Source organism: Lipophrys pholis (genome assembly GCF_963383615.2).
Source record: "Lipophrys pholis genome assembly, chromosome: 16".
Taxonomy (NCBI): domain Eukaryota; kingdom Metazoa; phylum Chordata; class Actinopteri; order Blenniiformes; family Blenniidae; genus Lipophrys; species Lipophrys pholis.
Window position 1 is genome coordinate 19,326,657 of NC_137634.1, and position 22,121 is coordinate 19,348,777.

Below are 22,121 nucleotides of genomic sequence, written 5' to 3' on the forward strand. Positions count from 1 at the left end.
TATATATATTAAAGCGGGATCATGCTAGGAAGTTTACTTACTTCTGTGCAGTATACAGTATACCCATTGTATATTGGCCAACCGCGTTTGTTCGTCCTTGTGCGCGCGCGTGTGTTGGAGAGAGAGGTTTCTGTATAGACACCACCCAACTCTGCAGGGGAGGGGTGGGGAGAGAGAGAGAGAGAGAGAGAGAGAGAGAGAGAGAGAGAGAGAGAGAGAGAGAGAGAGAGAGAGAGAGAGAGAGAGAGAGAGGGGAGAGAGAGAGAGAGAGAGATGCTCGTTTCAGCACCGCGGACAGCTCTCGGTAAACGCAGCCAGCAGCGGGTCGCTTCTCTCTGCTGCTCAAGAAGGGAAAGATAAAAAAAAATCCCAAACTGAGATTATAACACCTCCTGAAGACAGACAGGAAGTATTCTCTTCTTTCTCTCTCTCTCTCTCTTTTTTTTTTTTTAAGAGGAAGGTGTTTACTGTAAATCAATGTCGGACCAGGCGACGTGAGGATTACTGTGCAACCTCTGCGAAGTTTTTCTTCCCCCTGCCAGTCTCGGAAAATCTTCAAGTTGATCGAAAAAGTGGCAACAACGTATTTTCTAAATAAGTTCTTCTGTTTTTTCTGGTCTATCGCTGTGTGGAGCAGGATTCCTAATTATTGGATGGTACTCTCAAAAGCAACAGAAAAGGTGCAAACAAAGCAAGTCTCTCAGTCTGAGACGGCTCCGTGCGTAATGCGCTTTTCTTCCCAGGGGTGATGGGACTCCTACAGCCTAGTGTAAGCGTCTGATGCGCCATGGTACACCTCTCCCCTCTTGCAACACCGAGATTCTCAGCTTCAACTTACAAATCTCAGTGTTTTTTGATTTAACATTCACAGAGGGTCACTCCGTCTCCATTTCTGACGAAGACTGGCGGACGATCGTGAACACGGCTTGATGGGGAAATGGTGATCTGGATCGTTGTGAGATGAAGTTGGAGGCCCTGCGTCAGACAGAGAGAGGACACATTTCGGGCAACTTTTGACACGCATCTATTGTTTTGCGACTTGCCGGGGAAAGAGGTGTGCAGCCCGCCTGAAGCTGTTCATGACGGAAACGATGGCGCTGAGTGGAAACTGTAGGACTAACCCCAAAGAGCAGACATCAGTTCAGAACAGTTTCCCAGATGTGGTTGAATTAAACGTAGGGGGGCAGGTTTATTACACGCGTCACTCAACTTTGGTGAGCACCCCGAATTCATTGCTCGGCAAGATATTCTCATCCAAAAAAGACGCATCCAATGACTTGGCGAGAGACCCCAAGGGTCGATATTTCATCGACAGGGATGGCTTTTTATTCCGGTATGTGTTGGACTACCTCCGAGACAAGCAAGTCGTCCTCCCGGACCACTTTCCGGAGAAAGGGCGGCTGAGGAAGGAGGCAGAGTACTTCCAGCTGCCCGACCTGGTGAAGCTCCTGACCCCCGAGGACATCAAGCACAGTCCGGACGACTACTTCCACAGCGACTATGAAGACGGGTCCCAGGGCAGCGACCACCGACAGTGCCCACCGCCATCCCTGGTCCCCGCGGACAGGAAGAGCGGATTCATCACGGTGGGGTACCGGGGGTCGTGCACGATGGGCAGGGAGAGTCAGACCGACGCCAAGTTCAGGAGGGTGCCTCGGATACTAATTTGCGGCAGGGTGGGCCTGGCGAAAGAAGTGTTCGGGGAAACTCTGAACGAGAGTCGGGACCCGGACAGGACCCCGGATCGGTACACCTCCCGGTTTTACCTCAAGTTCAAACACCTGGAGAGGGCTTTTGACATGCTGTCGGAGTGTGGTTTCCAAATGGTGGCCTGCAACTCATCGGTCACTGCCTCGTTTGTCAATCAGCACACAGAGGACAAGATCTGGTCCAGCTACACAGAATACGTTTTCTATCGTAAGTGATTTTTCGATTTTTATTGCCTTTTTACATTTAAAACAGAGCTTGGCTCACCGCTAGAAGGCGCACATGGCTCATCAGCTGGCGGGAGAGACACATCTGGATCCACCGGGTGGGTGGGCCCATCTGATTGTGTCTCTTTTAAATGCTGTGGGTGTCTCAAAAAGTCAGTGTGGTGGCGGCAACTAACAGAAAAAGGGCTTGGAAAAAGAATCAAATTATTCTAACAGTTTATCAGTTTTGCAGGAAAGAGGTAATACATTTTATTTTTTTTTTTAAAGCCACTGAGCTGCAAGGTGCATTCTGACCTGTAGGTGTATACATCATCTTAATGAATCCAAGCACAAGAGTCTTAAGTTAGGGAATGGCAGTTGGGTTCAAGTTAAGGTAACATCATAAATTTAAAATGTTACAATAAACTGAAGCGTCTTAAGATTTATTTTTTGTACATGTAATTGCAATTCCATTCTCCCTTTGATCTCTGTGTGGTCAAACCTATTACAGCATGTTGCAGCATTCACTAGTTTAGATTTCATAAGATTGATGTAGATTTGTATAATTCCACTCCCATCTGAGCTGTGGCCATCGTCAGAGCAGTGGTTAGCCAATGCTTGCCATTTCACATCACGGTACAATTTGCAAGTTCCCCCTCCTATGCGCTTTCGTCCAGCCCATCCTTTCAACTTCTTGCATTTCCTCCCGGCTTTGCTGTTGCTTTGCTCCCATTTGTTGTCGCTCACCAGCTACTAGGAGAATGGCAGAGTGCCAGTGAAGAAGACATCATCATGACTTCTTTACTGGCTCTCGTAAGATTTTACGACGCAACAAAATAATCCATATTATTTGATCTGACAGAGTATAATTTATCACACACTCCACTGTGATGGTGTGAATATGCTTAGGTTCTCAGTACCTGAGTAAACTGCTTTTATGAGGAAGCCTCCCTCCATAATCCTTGAAGTGGCAAGAAGCCAAGAGAGATTCTGAAACTATGGCCTTGGAGTTGAATGTTGTTTGACCACATTGTGCCACAAAATGAATCAGTGCCAGATGGTGTTTGGCTCTGCAAATTATGCTATGTGTTTTGTGGTTTATAATGTATCTGACATGAAACTGCACTAATAGACTGAATGAGATAATGCTCCCCAGGCTTAGTATAATAGTTGAAATATTTTTTTTGTTATCCTTGTGTGAACTTTCCAAATGTGTTTCATAGCTTCAAAGTCATTTGTGAGTATTATGGAGCCCTGTGTTGAACCGAAATTAGTCATTGCTAATTCACAAAAATGATTCCAACATTGGCAGAGAGTCTTTTTGGTTTTCTTTAGTTTACCATGCCAAAACACCCCCCAAAAAAGAAGAAAAGATTCAACTAGATTTTGGTACATACGTGAGAAAGAACAATGTACAATATGCAGAGAAATGCGACACATAAAACAGAGGCAGCTTTGTCAGCTTTATTGAGATTATCGTGTTAAGGCAGCTATCATTATATTCACCCAGTGTGCTTTGATGCTACTACAGCAAAAAAGCGTGACCCTGAATCATCTCTCCATTAACACTTGTAATACATCTGTTTTTTTCAAGGGTGTAGCCCTGAATAGATGAGTTTAAATTGATATTTGAATAATGTTGAGGGTAGACTTGTGATATCCTCAGTGTTTTTTGTATCTTCTTATCAAACCTGAAAGCAGTATCATCATATAAAATACCAGCAAGTCATTTGCAGTTTTTAGCAGCAGTTGGTGTTATTTCTAAGTGTCTGCACCATGCACATTTCATTTGTTTTTAAAAGGGGGCGCTTACCATTGTGCCACATTTAGCAGTTGCAATAATAGTGTGGATGCTGCTCTTTGTTGGAATGATAACATTTCCAGCTCAAGAAGGACACCCAGTTCTTTAGCATCTCTGGCTTTGTTCTCCCAGTCCTCTGCCCAGTCGTCCAGATGTTTGGCAAGCGAAGACAGTCATAAGTCAAATATTTGTAAAAGCTCCATTTTTAGTTCGTCCTGTGACTAAACCAAATCTTAAGTTGCCTTTTGATGACATTTAAAAAAAAAAATAATCCGGAAAATTCACGCACATTCCAAAAATACATTTCATTCATCTTGTTCCAAGATTTTCTCCTTGTGTTGGCTGAGATGGGGGCCAGGACCCCTGGGTAGAAACCAGTGCGTCTCTCCTTCCCCACGGTCTTGGGAAAACTACTGTAACCTCATAAATCGTGACTCACATAATCACATGATCACCGAGCAAACATCTGAAATGAAAGAGACAAAAAAGAAAAAAAAAAGAAAAGTGCATGAGAACAATTCAGTGGGCTGGGTCCATGCTGAGTGAGCTCTGCATTAACAGCCTGCCTCCGGCACAAAGGCTGGATGGCTCTTGGCTCTCATAACCCCCAGAAGTAGCGCTAACAAGCCAAATCAAGTGGTGGTTAGGGCTGCTGACACACATTCACGCACACACATGTGCATGCACAAGCACACACGCTTACCTGGCTTATGTAATATCTGGTAGTGTGTCTGTGGACTGCCTCTGCCTCCACTTGCTTGCTGACAAACAACTGTTTCCTGTCTTTGTTCTCAAATGTTCAGCTTGTTTTAGGTCACAGGCTGAAAGGTCTGGCCACTAACAGGGGGCAGATGCGTGTGTGAGTGTGTGCGTGTGCGTGTGTGTGTGTGTGCGTGCTTGGGGGGGGGGGGGGGGGGGGGGGGGGGGGGGGCTGTATCTCAGTGCACATGATCACATAGAAGCCTGCACACAGCCACGTAAAATGGAAACTCCACTCACTCCGAGCTGGCTGTGTCACAAATGCAGGCAATCAGGCGTGATCAGAGAGGCAGGTCTGCACACAAGGACACACACAAAGACCAAATGCATACAGGTTGGCATGGCCAGCATCCAGAGGATCATTCAGGGAGTTTGTTTAATGCTGCAGTTACCCACTAGAATAAATGCAGTCACTCACAGTCTCTTGTTTATCTGGCTGTCACTATGTTTTTTGGGGGGGCTCGCTCACTCCTCACATTCTCCCTGTTTCCTCACCGTCCTTGTCTTTTTTCCTTTCTCCTTTTCCTTTGATGTCTCCTCATTTTGCTCCAGTCAATCATACACAGCGTTGTCTCTCTGGGCTCTCCACCTTCCCTCCACCCTGCTTCATTTTGTTCCATAAGCCACAGGGGCAGAAAAGCACCGTGGCGGCACCAGTTGCTTTTACACGCCTCACTGCGCCGTCACGCCTCCTGTCTTGCTTCTTATTCATATCTCTGTCTCTGTGTCTATCTTCATGATTGTTTATTTACCTTCACCCTCAGCTGTCTCATTTCACATTTTAGGTATTTTGTCTGCCTCTCTTTGTGTCTTTCTCTCCTTCTTGCCCAGAGTTAGTCATATAGGAAGACTTGAGGATTTGAAGAGCTTATTGCATGTGTAATATATGTTTGCATCTTGGCAACTTCATGACAAGTGAAGCAAAACATCGCATCCATTGGCATACCTTTGGTTTTCGGCTATGTTTATGCTTGGGGCATGTTTTACACAACAGTGGGCTTTTTTTTCCTTTCTTCATTTTGCAGGCAGTTTAAGAAGAGTCTGTTCCTGTTTCAACATGGTTGTGTTTTTGTGCTCCAAGCCAAGTGTCAAAATAGTTGCGCCAGCTGGGTGGGGAAAAACATGCCTCGCCAGTAAAGGGCTGTTGTTTAATGACTTTAGGATACGTTGTTACGTCAGTTGTAAGCAAGGCGAAGTCTTGCCTACATCATTGCTGGAATGACTAACAACTTAATAACTTCAGATCCTTAAAGCCAGACTCAAAAAATCTTCATGAGTGTAAAGGCTGTTATGATACTTGTTTTGTAATGAGATACACAACCACTGGAAGTCTTATGCTCAACTCTTTTTGCAGATTTGGCCACGTAGTGCACATACTATAAATGACATTAACATTAAACCTAAAAAGTTAGGAATCATCACTTTGGTGCTCATGTTGATTGCTTTGTTCAACTACCCAACTTTAAACATTCAGCACACAAATTGTTGGCTTTTTGATATTTTGATAAAACCATCTTTGTAATGGAATAAAGTTAATGTGCATGAACAACTTCACAAGAAGTGTTATGATATATTCACTGAAAATTACTTGACGAGATACAATATTGAGGCGATGAATTGAAGATATATTCAGAAAGGTTTAGCATCTACAATTTGTTGTTCTCACAGGATAGCATTGCTTCTTTTAGCAGAAATAGCATCTTATCCGCATTTTGCATAGTTGTACATTAGTCTCTGGCATTTGCTTGCAGGCCACTCTTCTGTGCAAAACTCCCTCGGCTGCTGTGGAATTCATAGCTGAATCAATGACTGCTAAATGTCCGTTCCCTGAGGCAGTAAAAAAGCTCCAAACGCTAAGATTTCCACCACCTTGCCTCACTTATGATCAGAGTTTCCTTCTGATCTGTGCCAAGATCCACAATGAAAGTAGCAATAAACTCTTATCTGCTTTGTCTGTTCCGAGGAGAATCCGTGTAGAATGCTCACTCCTTGATTGCATGTAGTATTTATTGGGAGAGCGAATGCTTTTACTAGTTAGATACCAACAGTTGGCAATGCTACCTGGAGGTTTAATAATAAACAGCTTTGAGATATAGTGTTTTTTTTCTCTCTTTTTTTTCAGGAAACAAAGTGATTGTTTGAAATCTGTCTCACTTGTGCATGATTTGACCTCTATGAGAATGTGTGTATATATATATATATATATATATATATATATATAAATATATACCAATTGTCTTAATTTAATTTTACATCATTATGGGACATTTCTGAATAGTCTGACTCAACCAGTCGCTTTAGGGTTTTTGCAGGATGACACAACTCACTTTTTAAGGCAAAGAGAACACCAGATCCCTCCTAATCCAGGCATGTATTTAGTCTTTTGTTCATTCTTTTTGTGAAAATCACCACACATGTTTGAGGAGGTTATATTGCCTTCATTAACATGCATTATTTGAGTAAATATCTATAGATCTGAATATGTTTATTTTTCACACGACTGTGTTTTGCTGTTTTGTTCACTAGAACTGTAGTTCCAACTTACTTTCCATTCCAAATTTACTTGATGCAATTTTACAATCTACACTTATAAACTGCATTTTTTTTTTCTGCCAGAAACCTGAACTTCCCATATCTCCTTCAGTCCCATTGTTGCTAGTTATCTATGACCCATGATGCTATACGCCTCAGATTGTACCTATCAGCCTCTTTTCTTTCTGTGGCTGTTGAAATTCCAGGATGCTTTGAGAAGCTCTAGAAGGCAAAATGTATTCACCAATTTGTTGCATGACTGGAGTGACTGATAATTAATCATCCCTGTTGACAGCTGCTCGACTGCACTCCCCTCAGGGCTTGAAAGAAGTTGACCATTGAACAACGCAACGTCCTCTTTGAAAGGAACATTTCAAAAGTCTCCTGTGAAGATAAGAAATTCCTAGTTTTTTTGCTTAGGATTTCGTTCCCCAGGCCCTTTATGTACCTCAGCAGAATGTCCAGAGTGGATTGTAGGTCATTACATACAGCCACCTTTATAAGGACGTATCACTTGTTATGTAACATAAATTGCATATGCATATGACATGTAGATGAGTATCACATTGTGGAACAGCTGAGGTTTAGCAGGCGGCAGTAGTTTCGGGCATTTTTTTTTTTTTTTAACCTACTTCTTACCCTCTTGTCATCGGGACTTGTTTGAAATATGGGAACAAAATTAAGATGATATAAAACAAATGAATGTTTGAGGTGAAAAATACAATCAGGTTGGTTTAGGGTCTGACCAGTAGGAGCTATGGTTAAAGGTAAAGTCTGGCTACAGGAAATGGATATAAGTGAAAAGTCCATCTAAAGTCTTAAAAACACAGTTCTTTGTGCGTTTGTGTGCACATGCGTGTGCGCGTGCATGTGCGCGTGCGTGTGCGTGTATTTTATCCTTAATATGTGACCCAAGATCCAAGTTGAATGACCTGAGGCATTCACTCAGCCTTTGAGGCGCAGTTAAACACACCTGCCCTCCCCGATATTCCTCCTATTTACACGAAACACACACACACATGCTGTAGACTCAGTGGCAAACACACTCACACAACCTCATCAACATGTGGAACGACATCACGTTCATTCTGCGAGCTTCTCCCAGACCAGAAAGTGACGACATTAGCAGCAGCGGCCCCATGCTGCAGGCCTGTAGGAAGTGATTAGCCGAGGAGCAGACAGGCCATGACAGCTCTGAGGAGAGTCTTGATAGGGACAGCTGCTACCCTGGCCTCAGCTCCACAGGGGAGTCCAGCGCCACACACTTCAGCCCTGCATTATTATGACTGAGACAGTGCGGACGGCCAGAGGTAGCAGGTGGGGAACACAGTCTGATGAATGAATGAAGAGAGAAAAACTGCTATTCTCCCTCTTGACGCTCCCGCTTTGAGACCATTGCCGATGATACTGCTTTGACGACCATCAACACCTTTACATCTGTTTGAGAACTGTTCCATGAGAAGCCTTACAATTGGTTTGTTGTAGTTGGACCAAGCTTTTGAATTATTTTATATTTTCATTAACTCTAACTGAAACAACTTGGGTACTACCAATCATCTCTATCCTTTATTGAATAATAATAAAAAAGAACAATTAGTAAGTCCAGCCAACTTTATCAGTGGGTGTTGACCCTGGAATGAACCGAGCTGATCGTTTCTAAAAGACCAGAGTGTCCGATTACAGTTAATAAGTCCATGTAAGATGTCTTGAGGGCTATTTAATGGAAAAAAAACAATCCCCATAACATAATGTATTTATAGGAGTGTAATTCACTCGTTGTTGCTTGCTTCATTAGTGACATCTTGCTTTGAGTTAAAAATGGCGATATAAAGTCCTAGTAAGAATGCAGAGAGAAGATTTTTTTTGAGAGACAGAGAGAGAGAGAGAGAGAGAGAGAGAGAGAGAGAGAGAGAGAGAGAGAGAGAGAGAGTGTGAAAAGGAGGCTAGCCCTTTTCCTTCCTCGCAGTAGTGATAGGAAACAGTTTTACAGCAGAGAAAACTCAATTTAAAGAAATAAGATTCAATATATTAGCTGCTGAATAAGGGCTGTTGATAGAGGACTGAGGAGCGATTTCAAGCAGCAGCAGAGATGGTAAAGAGAGCAAAACGTTAAAATAGTAAGAAGACAGACCAATTGAAAATGCAGCCCTGAATGGAGAGTAAACAGAAAATTTGTTTTTCACCTCCAAAATGGAGTTCATTCACCTTTTAAAAATGAATGGAAATATATTTAGGTGTATGAGGAACAACACGGTTCTCAAACAATACATTTGTTTGCATTTATTTAGCAGTTTCCTTAATTGATTTTTTTTTGCGTATGAATTCTAAGTGAAATGCGAGGTCATTTGTGAGTGAGAGGGTGACATCATCAACTCACGAATGGACAGAGGGCAAGTGGGTCATATGGAGCGAAGATAGACTTTCTTGTTTGTCTAGCCTCCCCTTGACCTTCTACCCTGGGAGCTTAGTGTGGCTACATAGTAAAGATTCCCATAATCCCCATACCCTAGAGAATATGAGGAACTACAGAGCTCTAAGAGACAGGAGGGAATAAAAAAAAAAAGAAAAGGCAGTGGTTACACGTACATCAACAACAAGCTTCCTGAGAACCTCAGTGGGTTACCTCCTCTTCTCACCCGCTCTCAGTCCATTTTCTTTTCCTCTGTGACTCCTGACACTCCATCCTCTCAGCGCAGTTGATATAATGCTGATGCTCTTCTCCTGTTGTGCTGGAATAAGTGTACCGTGGTGCGACGAGGTGTGGAGCATCGCCATAATGACAGAAACTGCAGCTGGAGAGCCTCTTCACTCGCTCAACCCACCAGCTGGCTGCTGCAATGCATCAATGCCTTAATAGTGCTGCCGTGTGCGAGCTCAGGTTGGCTGTAAACACAACGTGGAGGATACTCTGAATATCTATCTCATCTGTAATTGTGTGGTATAATCACATCGATGTTGCACTGAGGGGTTCATGTCGCAGTTCAAAATAATGTTTGCTGTCATTCGTCTGAGTTTTTATTTTTTAACTAGATATACCACATATGATGAAATAAACCCTATGGCATGGCTCAATATTCAGTTTTTTAATTGATTTATTTACCTTTGGTCATAGTCACAAATAAATAATTACAATGAGGATGTAACAGTGGGAAAGCAGCAACGGCCATCATGTTCTGGTATTGGTATTTAACCCTGTGAAACTGAACCATTTTTTCAGGCAAATTGCTTAAAATTACATGACTTAATTGTTTTTACAATCTGTATAGTCTGTATTTGTTATATTATGTTTGGGTGTGAAATGAAGTGGCAGAGCATCAGCACATGAAATGTGACAAGTGGATAAATGAAATGATGATGCATAGATATTTTTTTGGGGGGGGAATTCATTTGGTCGAGGGTTGGAATTTTATTTGCAGCACGTAAAAAAATACTTCTTGTGGCTGTGTCTTTTTCTCTCTTTTAATTAGATTTGTAGATAATCAGTGCACTTACGTAGCATACAAAGCTTTCCGGAGGTCTCGCAATTGAGAATTTTTCATTCTTTAAGGATTAAAGAGTGAAATTGCCTTTTCCCCCAAAAATCGCTACAACAGAGGAAACGTATGAACTACTGACACAAATACACAGCTATGCTTTAATGGTAAAGTATAGTAGATTAAATTATAATTCAAGCTGGAATTTTCATTCTGGCAAAGGTTTTTCTAAGAAGAAAAAAAACAACAACCTTCACACTGTTCACGACTCTCCAGAAAGGAGTTACCGCTGCACAAAGATTATGGCACTCCCTGGAACCCCTCTGGGGAGCTACCTACAGGTCCTGCTGCAACAGCAGAGCCTGCATGGTTGCCATAGACAGCACTCAACACTTTCACCACTTGCATGCACTGCTGTCTGCAGGAAGACACTACAGGACATTGAAATGCTGCAACTTGAAGAGTGAATTTTACCCAGCAGCAATAGAACAATTAAACAATCACAAAAAAAATTAAACTTCATTGGGATTTTGATATTTGAGAACATATGAGAAAAAAAGTAAACATGCAAAAAAGGCTAAACATGCACTAATCTTAAAAGCAGCGCTCCACTATAATTGGTCACATTCAAGCAGCTGGACCACACCCAGCCACACTGATGGATGTGGTCACCAGTTTGTTCTAGTGCATTTCCAATCATAACCTAATGTCATGTCACAGTGTACCAGTCACACTGTAGAAAATGGAAAAGCACTGTGGTTCAACACAATACTAAACTGCCGTGAGTGTTTGGGATCTTGTCGTGTTTACTCAGGAGACAAAACACAGATTTGAATGCTACATTTTCTCCAGCATGGTTGCTAAAATCTGTATTTTCTCAGTGTTGCATTGCCTTTGATCTCCTCATACTAACCCGCCACCCAATTCTGCCTCTCGACAGCTGAGCCAACAGAATTTGGCTCAACTGCAAATGTCAAACATGGCAAAACCTATTATGACAGACCAACAAAACACATAAAAAAGGCCTCTGAACAAGTGCTTTGGGGTGAGTTTGAAGGGGACTGTTTGAGCAGACCACTGGTGTGTTGGTTTGAGGTTCTCTTTTCAGTTGGTTCAGCTCGTCATTTGCTGCCGCCTACATTAATCTTCTTCAGCAAGATGACGTGTGACTGACAAAGCGGTTGGCCAAAATTCAGACATGATTAGTCAAATTAGTGACAAGACATCGCAGTTTGATCATGTTCAGTATAATCTCTTACCCATCTGTGCCTCATTGAAGTCAAACATTGAGGTTTATCATCAGTGAACTGCAACTTAATGGAGCACATGTTCAGACCTATGCCATTTCGTTCGACAGCACTTTGTATCATTGCAGGGCAGAATGTCAGTGGCATTTCATTTGTAAGTGGCAATGAAGCCTTTATGTCCATTATGAATGCTCGAGGCACTAATGTAGTAACTCCAGAGGAAATTAACTCTGGTGAAAATTATAAGGGTAATTTGTGATACAAGCCTTATGTGTCTTGATCTTCCACAAAAAAAAAAAAAAAAGGAATCATATGCCTGGTGAAGGAGAATGAGGGCATCAAACCATCCATCATATCCTTCTACATCCAGCTTAGGGTTGCAAGTGCTAAAATCAAGCTCAGCTAACGTCGGGCAAAAAAAACGGCCTACACTGTGGACAGATCAGCAATCCACTGCAGGGCAAACACAGAGAGAAAGACCGTTACACATGCAGCCAATCCAGTGTAAGAAATGAGCCTTACACCTGTCATCTAGAAAGTGGGAGTGCACAAACAAATCCCACACAGTTACAGAGTGAGAGCATGCAAATGCCACAAAAGAGTCCCCAAATCCCAAAGCAAGAGTCTTCTTGACTTGAAACACGTTTATTCAAATTTGATTCAGCTATATCAAAGAAAAACAGGAATCCTATTCATGAATTTGCCGGACGATGAGGAGAGCAGCTGAAACAGACGATGTGACAAAAGTCTGATCTTAGGCTATAGTTGCTTTGCATCTTAAGTGGACAGCTGAGACTGATTATCAGTCTATTCAGGTACGTTCACACAACACTGTCTAGGCACTTTAAGACAAATTCTGATAATCACAAAGGACTGCAGACCGTGTTTAAACAGGTAAAGGGTCTTTAGCAGGCAGTACCTGCAGAGGATTATTCCAAACTCCTAACACTGTGTCTCATTAGTAATCCCTCTGTGTCATTTAAGTGTACTCAGCTGCTTACCAGAGCGTACCGCCATTGCCATTTCATTCCTAAGTATCTGTGAAGCTTCCTGTCCATTAAAACACACACATTTACTGTTGACATATGCACACCATGCATGCACACAAGACCTCCCCTCCCCGCAGGCACGCACACACGTGCACACACTTGGAGGTTAACTTATACAAACAGCTCACAGATGAAAAACAGCCCTCATTAGATTGGAGATAATAAACCTGACTGCTCACTTGAACACACCGTGTCAACAAATATCTGCAGTCTCCTCAACGTTGCGTTGCGTCTCTTCAGCCGACTTGTGTGCAGCGGGGTGGATATGTTAAAACGCCTTTGGATTCATGACAGGCATACACACTTAGCACACAGAATCTAAGACACAGCATGGCGTTACTGAGCTCCACCTCAAGCCACCTCCTGGCCTAAAACTTCTGCTTTAATCTGCTTCCTTCACTTTCAACTGTAGCTCCCTTTTAAGACTAAAGGGGATTTACAGGGTAAACATATCAGAGTGAGATCAGACTTCTCACCTGCACCCATGAGTTGAGCTCCCTCCATTCCCTTGAAAGCACAACAGCATGGTTGATTGCACTTTCCTATTCTGGCTGTAGCGTCACGATTGTGGTGGTGCAATGGAAAAAGAAATAACACTTGAATCAGAAATTATTTGTTCATATTTCCAATGGTCAGTGCTATTAATTTCTTTGTATTGGAAATAGATGGTAATGGCAGTCTCGTTTCACATTGCTTCTGCATTATGTAGAAGGTCCATGTCAATTGTATTACATTTTTTTTAAATTATCCAAATTTCACATTATTTGATGACACTGTGTTTGTAGGCATGGCTCATCAGCTCCCTTCATTTCTTTGTTGACTAACAGAGTTGAAAGTTGGGTAATCAGGCATGAAGAAAATGAGTGGAAAAACAACATTTTGCTGCTGGAATACAAGACACGGCCCATTGAATTTAAACAGCTTTAAACAAAAAACAGATTGAACATTAAATTGTTGCACTTTACATTTGTGTGATATTTTAAATGGCCCGATCAAAAAGTGCAATATTCTACGAGTATAAACTACCACAACTGCACAAAATACATAAGGAAAACTCTCAATGTTAATAAAAAAGCACACAAGATAGTTTCTTTTCACACCAATTTTATTTGAATTAACCGACTAGTGAAAAGGGATTAGTCATAATTATGATCACTTGATTAATCCATGGGGGAAATTCTTTTAGAATTAGATCGGCCTAAAAACAAACAAGAATATAAAAGACAGCTGCAAAAGAAGAATTTATCTGGTTTGGGGTTTCTGAAAGATTAAAGAATGTATCTACATACTCTACATACATAATTGTTATAGCTTAGCTTGATCAAACAGCCAGTGAAGTTGAAAAATCTGTAGTTAATTGTCTTCTGGCAGTGATTTATAGAAAACCAGAGCATCCACTATCATCCCATCTAGCCCGCGCTCCTGTTTACTATTCACGCTGTAGTGAATTATTGAGTGGCGCTCACAGAGGACTGTGACACACCCAACGACATCCCTGTTCTATATTTGCAAAAGTAATGGGTTGCTGGTGGTCTGATGTACACATACAACTTGTATAATGGCTTCCTAATGACATAAGTCTGTTTTAGCTGTGTGGATAGAACGATTTGGTGGGCGTGAACTTCTGTGATTATAGTCTGCAGACAGAAGGTCTGTTGATAAATTGCTTTTGCAAGACAACAGCAAACGCGCCAGGGTGTAAACATCCGACAGCACATATGCACAAACGCACACACATACACACTCGCAGACATTATGGAGATAAGATCAGACAGCAGTCTGGCCTGGAGACACACTGTTTGCTACAAGATTAACCTGGCCAAATCTTTGGAGGGAATAGTAAGCAATGTTTTTAAGTCAACACAACCAGTGTGCAACCAGTCTGCAGACCTGCATTTGCATCTGCACGCAGGCCTCAGCCACCAAAGATGGTGAGTCTATGTCTGACCGCCGGAGCATGGTGAGGCTCATTTGTATATGAACACGCACGTGTGTACTGGGATGAGAAACAAGCAAATGGAGCAAGACAATTATCTACATCCATCACCTCAGAATCTCATTTAGCCAATTAAAACTGTCACAGGCTGACATTTAGGTGCAATGATCCCCTCTAATCACTAAGAAACAAGCACACACACACACACATACAACCAAAACACACACACACACACACACACACACGCGCACGCATACACACTCTCAGACTCGCACACGTGCTGCATTTTAAACTGTTAACATAGTGGGATCAGAGCAATAATGTAGTTGTCTCATAATATAATGACATGTCCTCATTCAAGAGCAAATCTCATTCATCTTGATTAGGTCCCTGAGTGTTTGATGTGTTCTTGAATGTCTGTGAGGTGGAATAGAGGACACTCGCTTTTGAGATCGCACTTCTCCTGTTTGTTTTTTTTCCCCCAACACCTGATAAAATATGTCTCTCAGCCTTCAGGCTCAAACACCACTCACCCTTCGGAGAAGCCGTTCTCAACACTGCTTCTTCCCTTTACCCAGCCTCGCTTTTCCTGTCATGCTTGAATACACCATTAGCTCTGCTTTGTTTCTTTTTTTCGGCAAAACATTGTGCTCTTGAAGCAATGTGCCAGATTGTGCAGACAAACAAACCAAAAATAGGCTCAAACACTCACAAAGGCGAAGGAAAATATGCATATTGAGTTAGTCAACCAGTGAGCCAAAACTGAACATTACTGCTAAATACTCCGGATGGGCTTTGCGGAGACAGTTTGCTTTGAAACAGAAAATTTTTGCAAAGTTTTTTTTCCCTCATCTGTAATGGTAATACGTCCTTAAAGGCATTACAGAGTTGATTTGGTTTCTCATTCCCTGCATCTTTTACTGATCAGGTGGTTTGTGTTCTTGCTCTAACACTCAGAGTGTCATAATGCTGTACTGTTAGATACACCAGATGGGCCTTCTGGGAATTTGTTAATAAAGTGTCCACTGCACTATGTCCTATGATAGATTAAACGTAAAAATGTTGAGGAAAAGAAGAGACCAGGGTGAAGAGAAAAGAAGGAGCAAGAGGCAACGGGGAGGAAAACAACTGTACTATTCTTCCTTATAGAGCTGCTTCAGATCATCCATATTCTTAGAACGTCTAGTGGGAAAAACTCTCTTGAGAGGACTTCACAGCATATTAGTGTGAATCAGCTTTGGGCTCTGAATGGAGAAATCTTAATGTTTTTTTTAAGCCATTCTCCAGCAGAAATACTGCTTTGTTTAGGGCATCCAACCTTATGGTGAACAATCAGCCTCATATTAGTATATTCATTCCACTGTCACAGAGGGTGAGACACTCCCAGACTATGTGGTGTTTAGTACTGCTCGGTAGCATTGTGAACAAGAAGGGAGGAACTGATGACGATATCCAGGCAGGCATTTCCAATGCTAAAACCAGCATGGCAATCTATGGCACTAGCAACCAAGTTGAGAATCTTTGGGTCAAATGTGAAAGCGTTGCTCTTGTATGATTTGGAAAACTGGAGGCTGACCAAGGGATTGAAGCAGAATTTGCAGGTGTTCATAAACAAGATCCCGAGGAGCAACCTGCAGATTTGGTGGCCAAGATAAAATTTGTAATGAGGAGTTTTGAAAAACAAACAGAGCAGCTGCCCATAGAGGAGGGAATAAAGCAAGCGTACTGTTGGATTGGCCACCCGCTAAGGAGGCCTGATGGACATTTAGCCAAGGTTCAAGGTTCAAGGTTCAAGGTTACTTTATTGGTACCCGTAGGTAGACTTGTTTTATAGATTTTGTGATTACTTGGCACGTCATAACAAACAAAGACACACGTTGAACCAGACAAGCAGATAGTAATTGGTCAAGTGAAACAAGACAGACAAGACAAGTGCTCAACGTTCCGCTATTCACCAATAAATAATTCGATAAGATCAAAAATAGATGGAGCGAAACAACAATAAAAACACAATAAAATGTTAGAGATAAAAAAAAAAAAGCAGTCACTCACATAAACCAGCATAAGAACATTCAATGAATCAGTCACAATGATAAATAGAGCTAAAAATAGATAAATAGTATAAATACAATAAAGTGCAATGTTCAGTTCAGTGCTGGCAACAGGAACAAAGCTGTTTTTAAAAGGCTTCATCCTGCTTCGTGGGACCAGGAACCTTTCTTCCAGAGGGGAGGAGCTCCAATTCGCCTCATAAAGGATGGGAGTCACTATTAATGATGATGAAGCCATCCTCTGTACCTGTTTAGTGAACAGGGAGGCTGGAAACGACTGTGACTCACCAATGAGGCGACTGGACCATTTTACTATTTGGTTCAGTGAGTTTCTCTCTTTTAAAGAGGTCTGACCGAACCAGGCCACCAAGCAAAAAGATAAAACAGACTCGATAAAAAAAGCCCCAGGATTGTTCAGTCCATGTGGAAAAAAAGCAAGTTTCCTGAGGCAGTGGAGGTGCTGATGGCCCTTTTTACAGAACCAACTTGCAATTTTCCTCAAAATTCAGTTTTTCATCAATAATGGTCCCCAGGTATTTATATGATTGCACTTGCTCTATTTTATGGCCTTTAATTAAAGCGACTCTGCGCCTGTCTTGTTGCTTTCTAAATTCAATCACCATATCTTTTGTTTTTGATATGTCCAATTAAAGATGAGACTCTTCACCACTGTACACACTCATTAATGACTGTGCCGTGGCTGGATTCACCCTCTTTGAGAAGGCTGACAATAACAGATCCATCTGCGTACTTGATGATAGTTCTGTTGTCATGTCTGCTTCAACACGTTTGTGTAAAAGACAAATAAAAGGGGCGACAGCACACACCCTTGTGGAGAACCCGTGGAGGAGAACACTGGGTCAGACAGAACCCCTTGGGACCCCTCGGGGGCCTTGAGTGGGACCCACGGGAAGAAAGCAAGAGAGGGTGACCCCCGACACCCCCCCCCGAAGATGTAAGTTGGAGGAGAGAGCACTTACATGGCGTTAGGCAAAGCATACCGCACAAAACAGGGTCAAATGGTGAGTGCTAGTCAAAGACCTATGTTAAATCAGGGATGAAGAGAAAGAGTTAAAAAATAATAATCATGTGCTGCTTATAAACAACACAAGGATTTGTTCAGACAGTCCACAAACAGAAAAAAAAAAAATATATTCTGTCGGTTTTGCTTCGTGTCAGCAAACTGTTTTCTCAAAGTAGCAGTTAGTAAACGTGAGGAGATCCTATCGTTTTGATGTTTTGTTCATTAACAGCCATTGCCATGTTCCAAGGTTCCCTCAAAGCTCTCAGCTATTACTTTTTTTTAATTAGTATTTCTAGTTCACTCTAAGATGTGCTTTCGAAGCCAATTTGACCTGGTGCCAGCATTCAGGGGGAGATGCCGCTTAATGACCTCCATTTGTATATTAATGGCTCAATGTTGGACAGGTCAATAAATACAGTCTTTAAGCTTTCTGGGTAACCGCTTTCAGTAACCTCTCCTAGTCTTATACCAGTCAATTACTCCTGATCAAAGGTTTTTTTCTTTTTTGAGGCTTGGTGCCCTTTTGAAAGAAGCTCCAAAATAGATTTTTTTCTCTTTTAATAAATATGATAGTTCTACACCTGGCTAAGATGTAGTTTCATTGATCAGACTTCAGATTTACTAACTCTACTCAAATTAGCCTGGTCTTGAAATCATTATAGTTCACTCACTTTTCCCAGTGGTGCCTTGAAGGTTAAATGGCTTTGTTTATTAAATAGATTTAAAAAAGAGTGATATTAGATATTTTTTTGTACTGTCATGCACTCATGACTTTAACCGTGGTTCCACCGCGCAGTCCGTGTCGGAGCGGGGCGGAGTGGGAGGGTACGGTACGGCAAAGTGCACCCAGACCCGTTCCTCAGTGTTCGGTACCTCAACGCAAGGGTGGTGGGACATCGTAGCCAGTGGTCGCGGTTTTTTTTCCGTACCATCCACAACTCTTTCAGTGGGACCACGCCAAAACCCGTCCCGCCCCCGCCCTGCACACGCTTTCAAATATTCTGACTAAATTGCACAGAAAGCAAGGAAATGTTAAACGGTTTAGAGGCATTTTCTTATATCAGCTCTGCAGGCACTGTGGATTTATCAGTGTGTACCAGTCTTGGAGCTAACAAAAAGCTTAGCAAATGTACCAATAGATAGTTAGATTTGGCTCACTGACAAGATACAAATATCTTTGCGATTGAAATCTACAAGTGGGCGTCAAGTATGTATGCCACAAGCATATTTTTCTTTTTCTTTTTTTTTGTCTTCTTGGGTCTCACCTTCCCGTTCTGTATCTGTTGCTGCTTTAAGCATTTGATTCGCTGCCAGTCTTGCAGATCAGATATATTTTTTGTTTTCTCTGGAGCATTTAGAGCATCAAGGTGTTGAGCTGGGAGCACAGCCCCTCTGTCTTCCGCAAACAATCTCTGGCTGGTGTATCACTGATTCCAAGCATCACACCTGGAGTGCACGGAGTGCTGGAGCTGCCGGAGTGGGGAGCTGCCGACAGACAGTTTTTCATTGCTGTTTTCTTCCCCAGCACTTACAACACTGAGCTTCTGCCTCACTTGATAGTCCTTTTCTCCTATTAACCCTACTCCGTCAGCCTCGTTCCTTCCATGTATCGTCCCTCACTGACAGCTGAAGTGCCACGTTTGTTGGCTGCTGTTTTCATGGCTCCAGGCCTTTGTTTCTCTGTGACAGTACTTCTATATGTATTTGTCTGTCCTTGTGCTTTCTTCTTCTTTAAAAGCCGGGTGTAGCTTGATTTGGCTCTCCTATTCCGCTGTTGCCATTGCTTTTGACGTTTTTGTTTTTTTTATCTACATTTTTCTTCCATTCTTTTAGTCTCCGAGCGCCTGAGGAGTAAAATCAGCAGCAGCCAAAACAACAGCCCTGCTGGTCCTTTTCATTCTGTACTGTTGTTTAATGTTCGGCTCCTCTCTCGCTATCGCGCTCTACTGGCTCAACATTTTATTCATGTTCCTCCCCTACATTGTCATATCTTCTCCAACGGTTGCTACCACCAAAGAGACTGAAGAAGACTCACAGTAAGCTAGAGAAATGGGAATAGACTCACCCTCAGCACACATGACACGCTTCATGGCCAAGTGCCTCTCTTACATTAAACATTTATCCATCCAAGCATCTTCTATACAGTCCTTATTCAGACAAGGATTGTTTGCAGGCTTGGAGCCAGTCTCGCTTAATGCCGGACGAGAGGCAAGATACACTCGTGACGGGTCACAGTCCGTAGCTCAGCTAACACAGAGAGACAGACGAGCACACACTCACACCTGCAGAGTCACTAAATACACTAACAAGCATGTGTTGGGGTTTTGGGATGATGTCTTGAGGAAAACACACAGGAAATAAATGTGTGACAGAAGTAACCACAGTTGATATTAAACATATTCAACATTACTGCTATTACACATTGACCATACATTTTGATCCCCCATAAGGATATAAGTTACTGTTTTAAAGGTTCGGGTTCTTCCTCCCAGCATGTGAATTTGCTGAATCGAGTTTTACAGGAATACTGTTACATCAGGCATCCTATTTACGTAAACTGGGTTCTTGTGATGAATTAATACAGAATACGTGTAAACTGTTTCAGATATCTGCTAGATATTGGACCAGATAGCTAAGCACCAAAACCCACATACAAAAAACTGGTACAGCAGTCAAACCACAAAATGCCCCCTGTGCCGATTTATATTTCATCGCTGGAGTTCATGCATAAAAACACCGCAAGCTACACCAGAAGGAGGAGTTACGGAGTGAAGCTCTAATTTATAGGTTTTTCAGTGTCACAGCGAGTATGCTCACCTATGAAATGTATTGTGTTACCATATTGACAGTGACTCTTTAAACTTGTTTAAAGGTGCCTCTGTTATCCTGAAACATAAACGGCTATGTAGGTTCAAGCTGAAGAGGCATGGCTCTTTTTCATTAATTTTGTTTTAAATGTGTACAAAATTCCCGTGTGCAGGTGCAGTTTTGTGAGGTTCATGGTCACAGTGGTGTTCAATTTGCAACCTTTGCTACATACGTAACCCTCAAAACCACAATGGGGCTGATTGTGGTCACAGCTACTGTATTTACAAGTGCAAATGGGAAAACGAAAAAATAAAGAAACCCTCATTGGCGTCTAAAGAAGCTTACAGGCAAAATCAGTAGGAACTGACACCTACAACTGTGAAAATGAAAACTAGAGGACTGCTGAGTCAGAGAAAAGTGAATCAACCAGACCTTTGTAGTCTGCTACTTGTCTCTGCCTGAAGCTCGTGGCCTGAGGCTGCAGTTGCTCCAAGCACGATGTGGCCAGACTGTCCGTGGCCAAGTGGCACTCAGGCACCAGGTTTGGAGAACTGCAGTTTTTAAGTTTTCAAGTACTTTTGTAGAAATATACAAAACTGTATACTCACCAGCTACATTCTTATTAGATTGTGTGTATCTGTGGAGCTGGGGATGATGTAAAGCAAGTGTATTAACTATGAGAATCAGTGAGTGAGAGAAAGACAGACGGCCAAAAAGAGACTGACACCAAGCAAGTGTTTCAGATTTCATAATTGTCTGGAAGGCTGATATGAGCAGTGTTGGCTGACGAACATCCCATGCCCATCAGTTTTCCTCTCAGGTTTGCCAGGGCAGCCTTCAAGGGGGTATTCCAGAAAGAAGGTTCAACAATCTTGGCGTCTCTCCCTGAAGTCTGAGACAACTGACTCTGAGATGGGAAATTCAGAGTTTCCGGTTCTGGGATAGCTGATCTGAATTAGTTCCATCAACTCTCAGTATGTGAACCTCGAGTTAAGCGCGTGCACAACAACAAGAAAAAGCCATCATCAATGGAGCCCCGATACCACGAGTCACTATGGGAACAGACGGAAAACAGAGTTATTTTGCGGTAAAAGTCCCAAGATAGACAGGCAGAAATAATAAATAGGTAAAATCGGAATTTCATTTAGGTGCAATCCAACAGGAGAAAGGCAACTTGGAAGCAGCTCAAAATTGAATATAAAAACATCTTTCGGAATGAAAAGGCTTTTATGTATATATGCTCTGATTGTGCCTCATTTTGATTTCAATTTTAGTATTTAAATTGATGTAGGCTATTAGATAAAAAAAAATATTTATTCAGTAGCCACTTCAAGTAGAAATTTAAACCAGTAACAAAATGTTGTTTGAACTCGTCATCTCTGTTATTATCCTATATAGTAAATTAACTCAGTGTTTAGAGATTTTTATGATAGAGGAGTCATTTAAAATGTGTACATCAATACTCAATAAATTAATACTACACACAAACTCACGCACGCACGCACACACACACACACATTCTTCATAT

At 42.1% G+C, this 22,121-nt stretch overlaps 1 protein-coding gene across 1 annotated transcript in view; it reads left to right on the top strand.

The window, feature by feature from the left end:
- Positions 1 to 1,079: 1,079 nt before the first annotated feature.
- Positions 1,080 to 22,121, top strand: part of kctd16b (potassium channel tetramerization domain containing 16b) — a gene marked incomplete at both ends in the record, with an annotated part of 85,100 nt that continues 64,058 nt past the window's right edge. The window contains one exon of the mRNA XM_080483998.1: positions 1,080 to 1,917. Coding sequence (XP_080340124.1) covers positions 1,080 to 1,917 — 838 coding nt within the window. The remainder of the gene's footprint in view (positions 1,918 to 22,121) is intronic.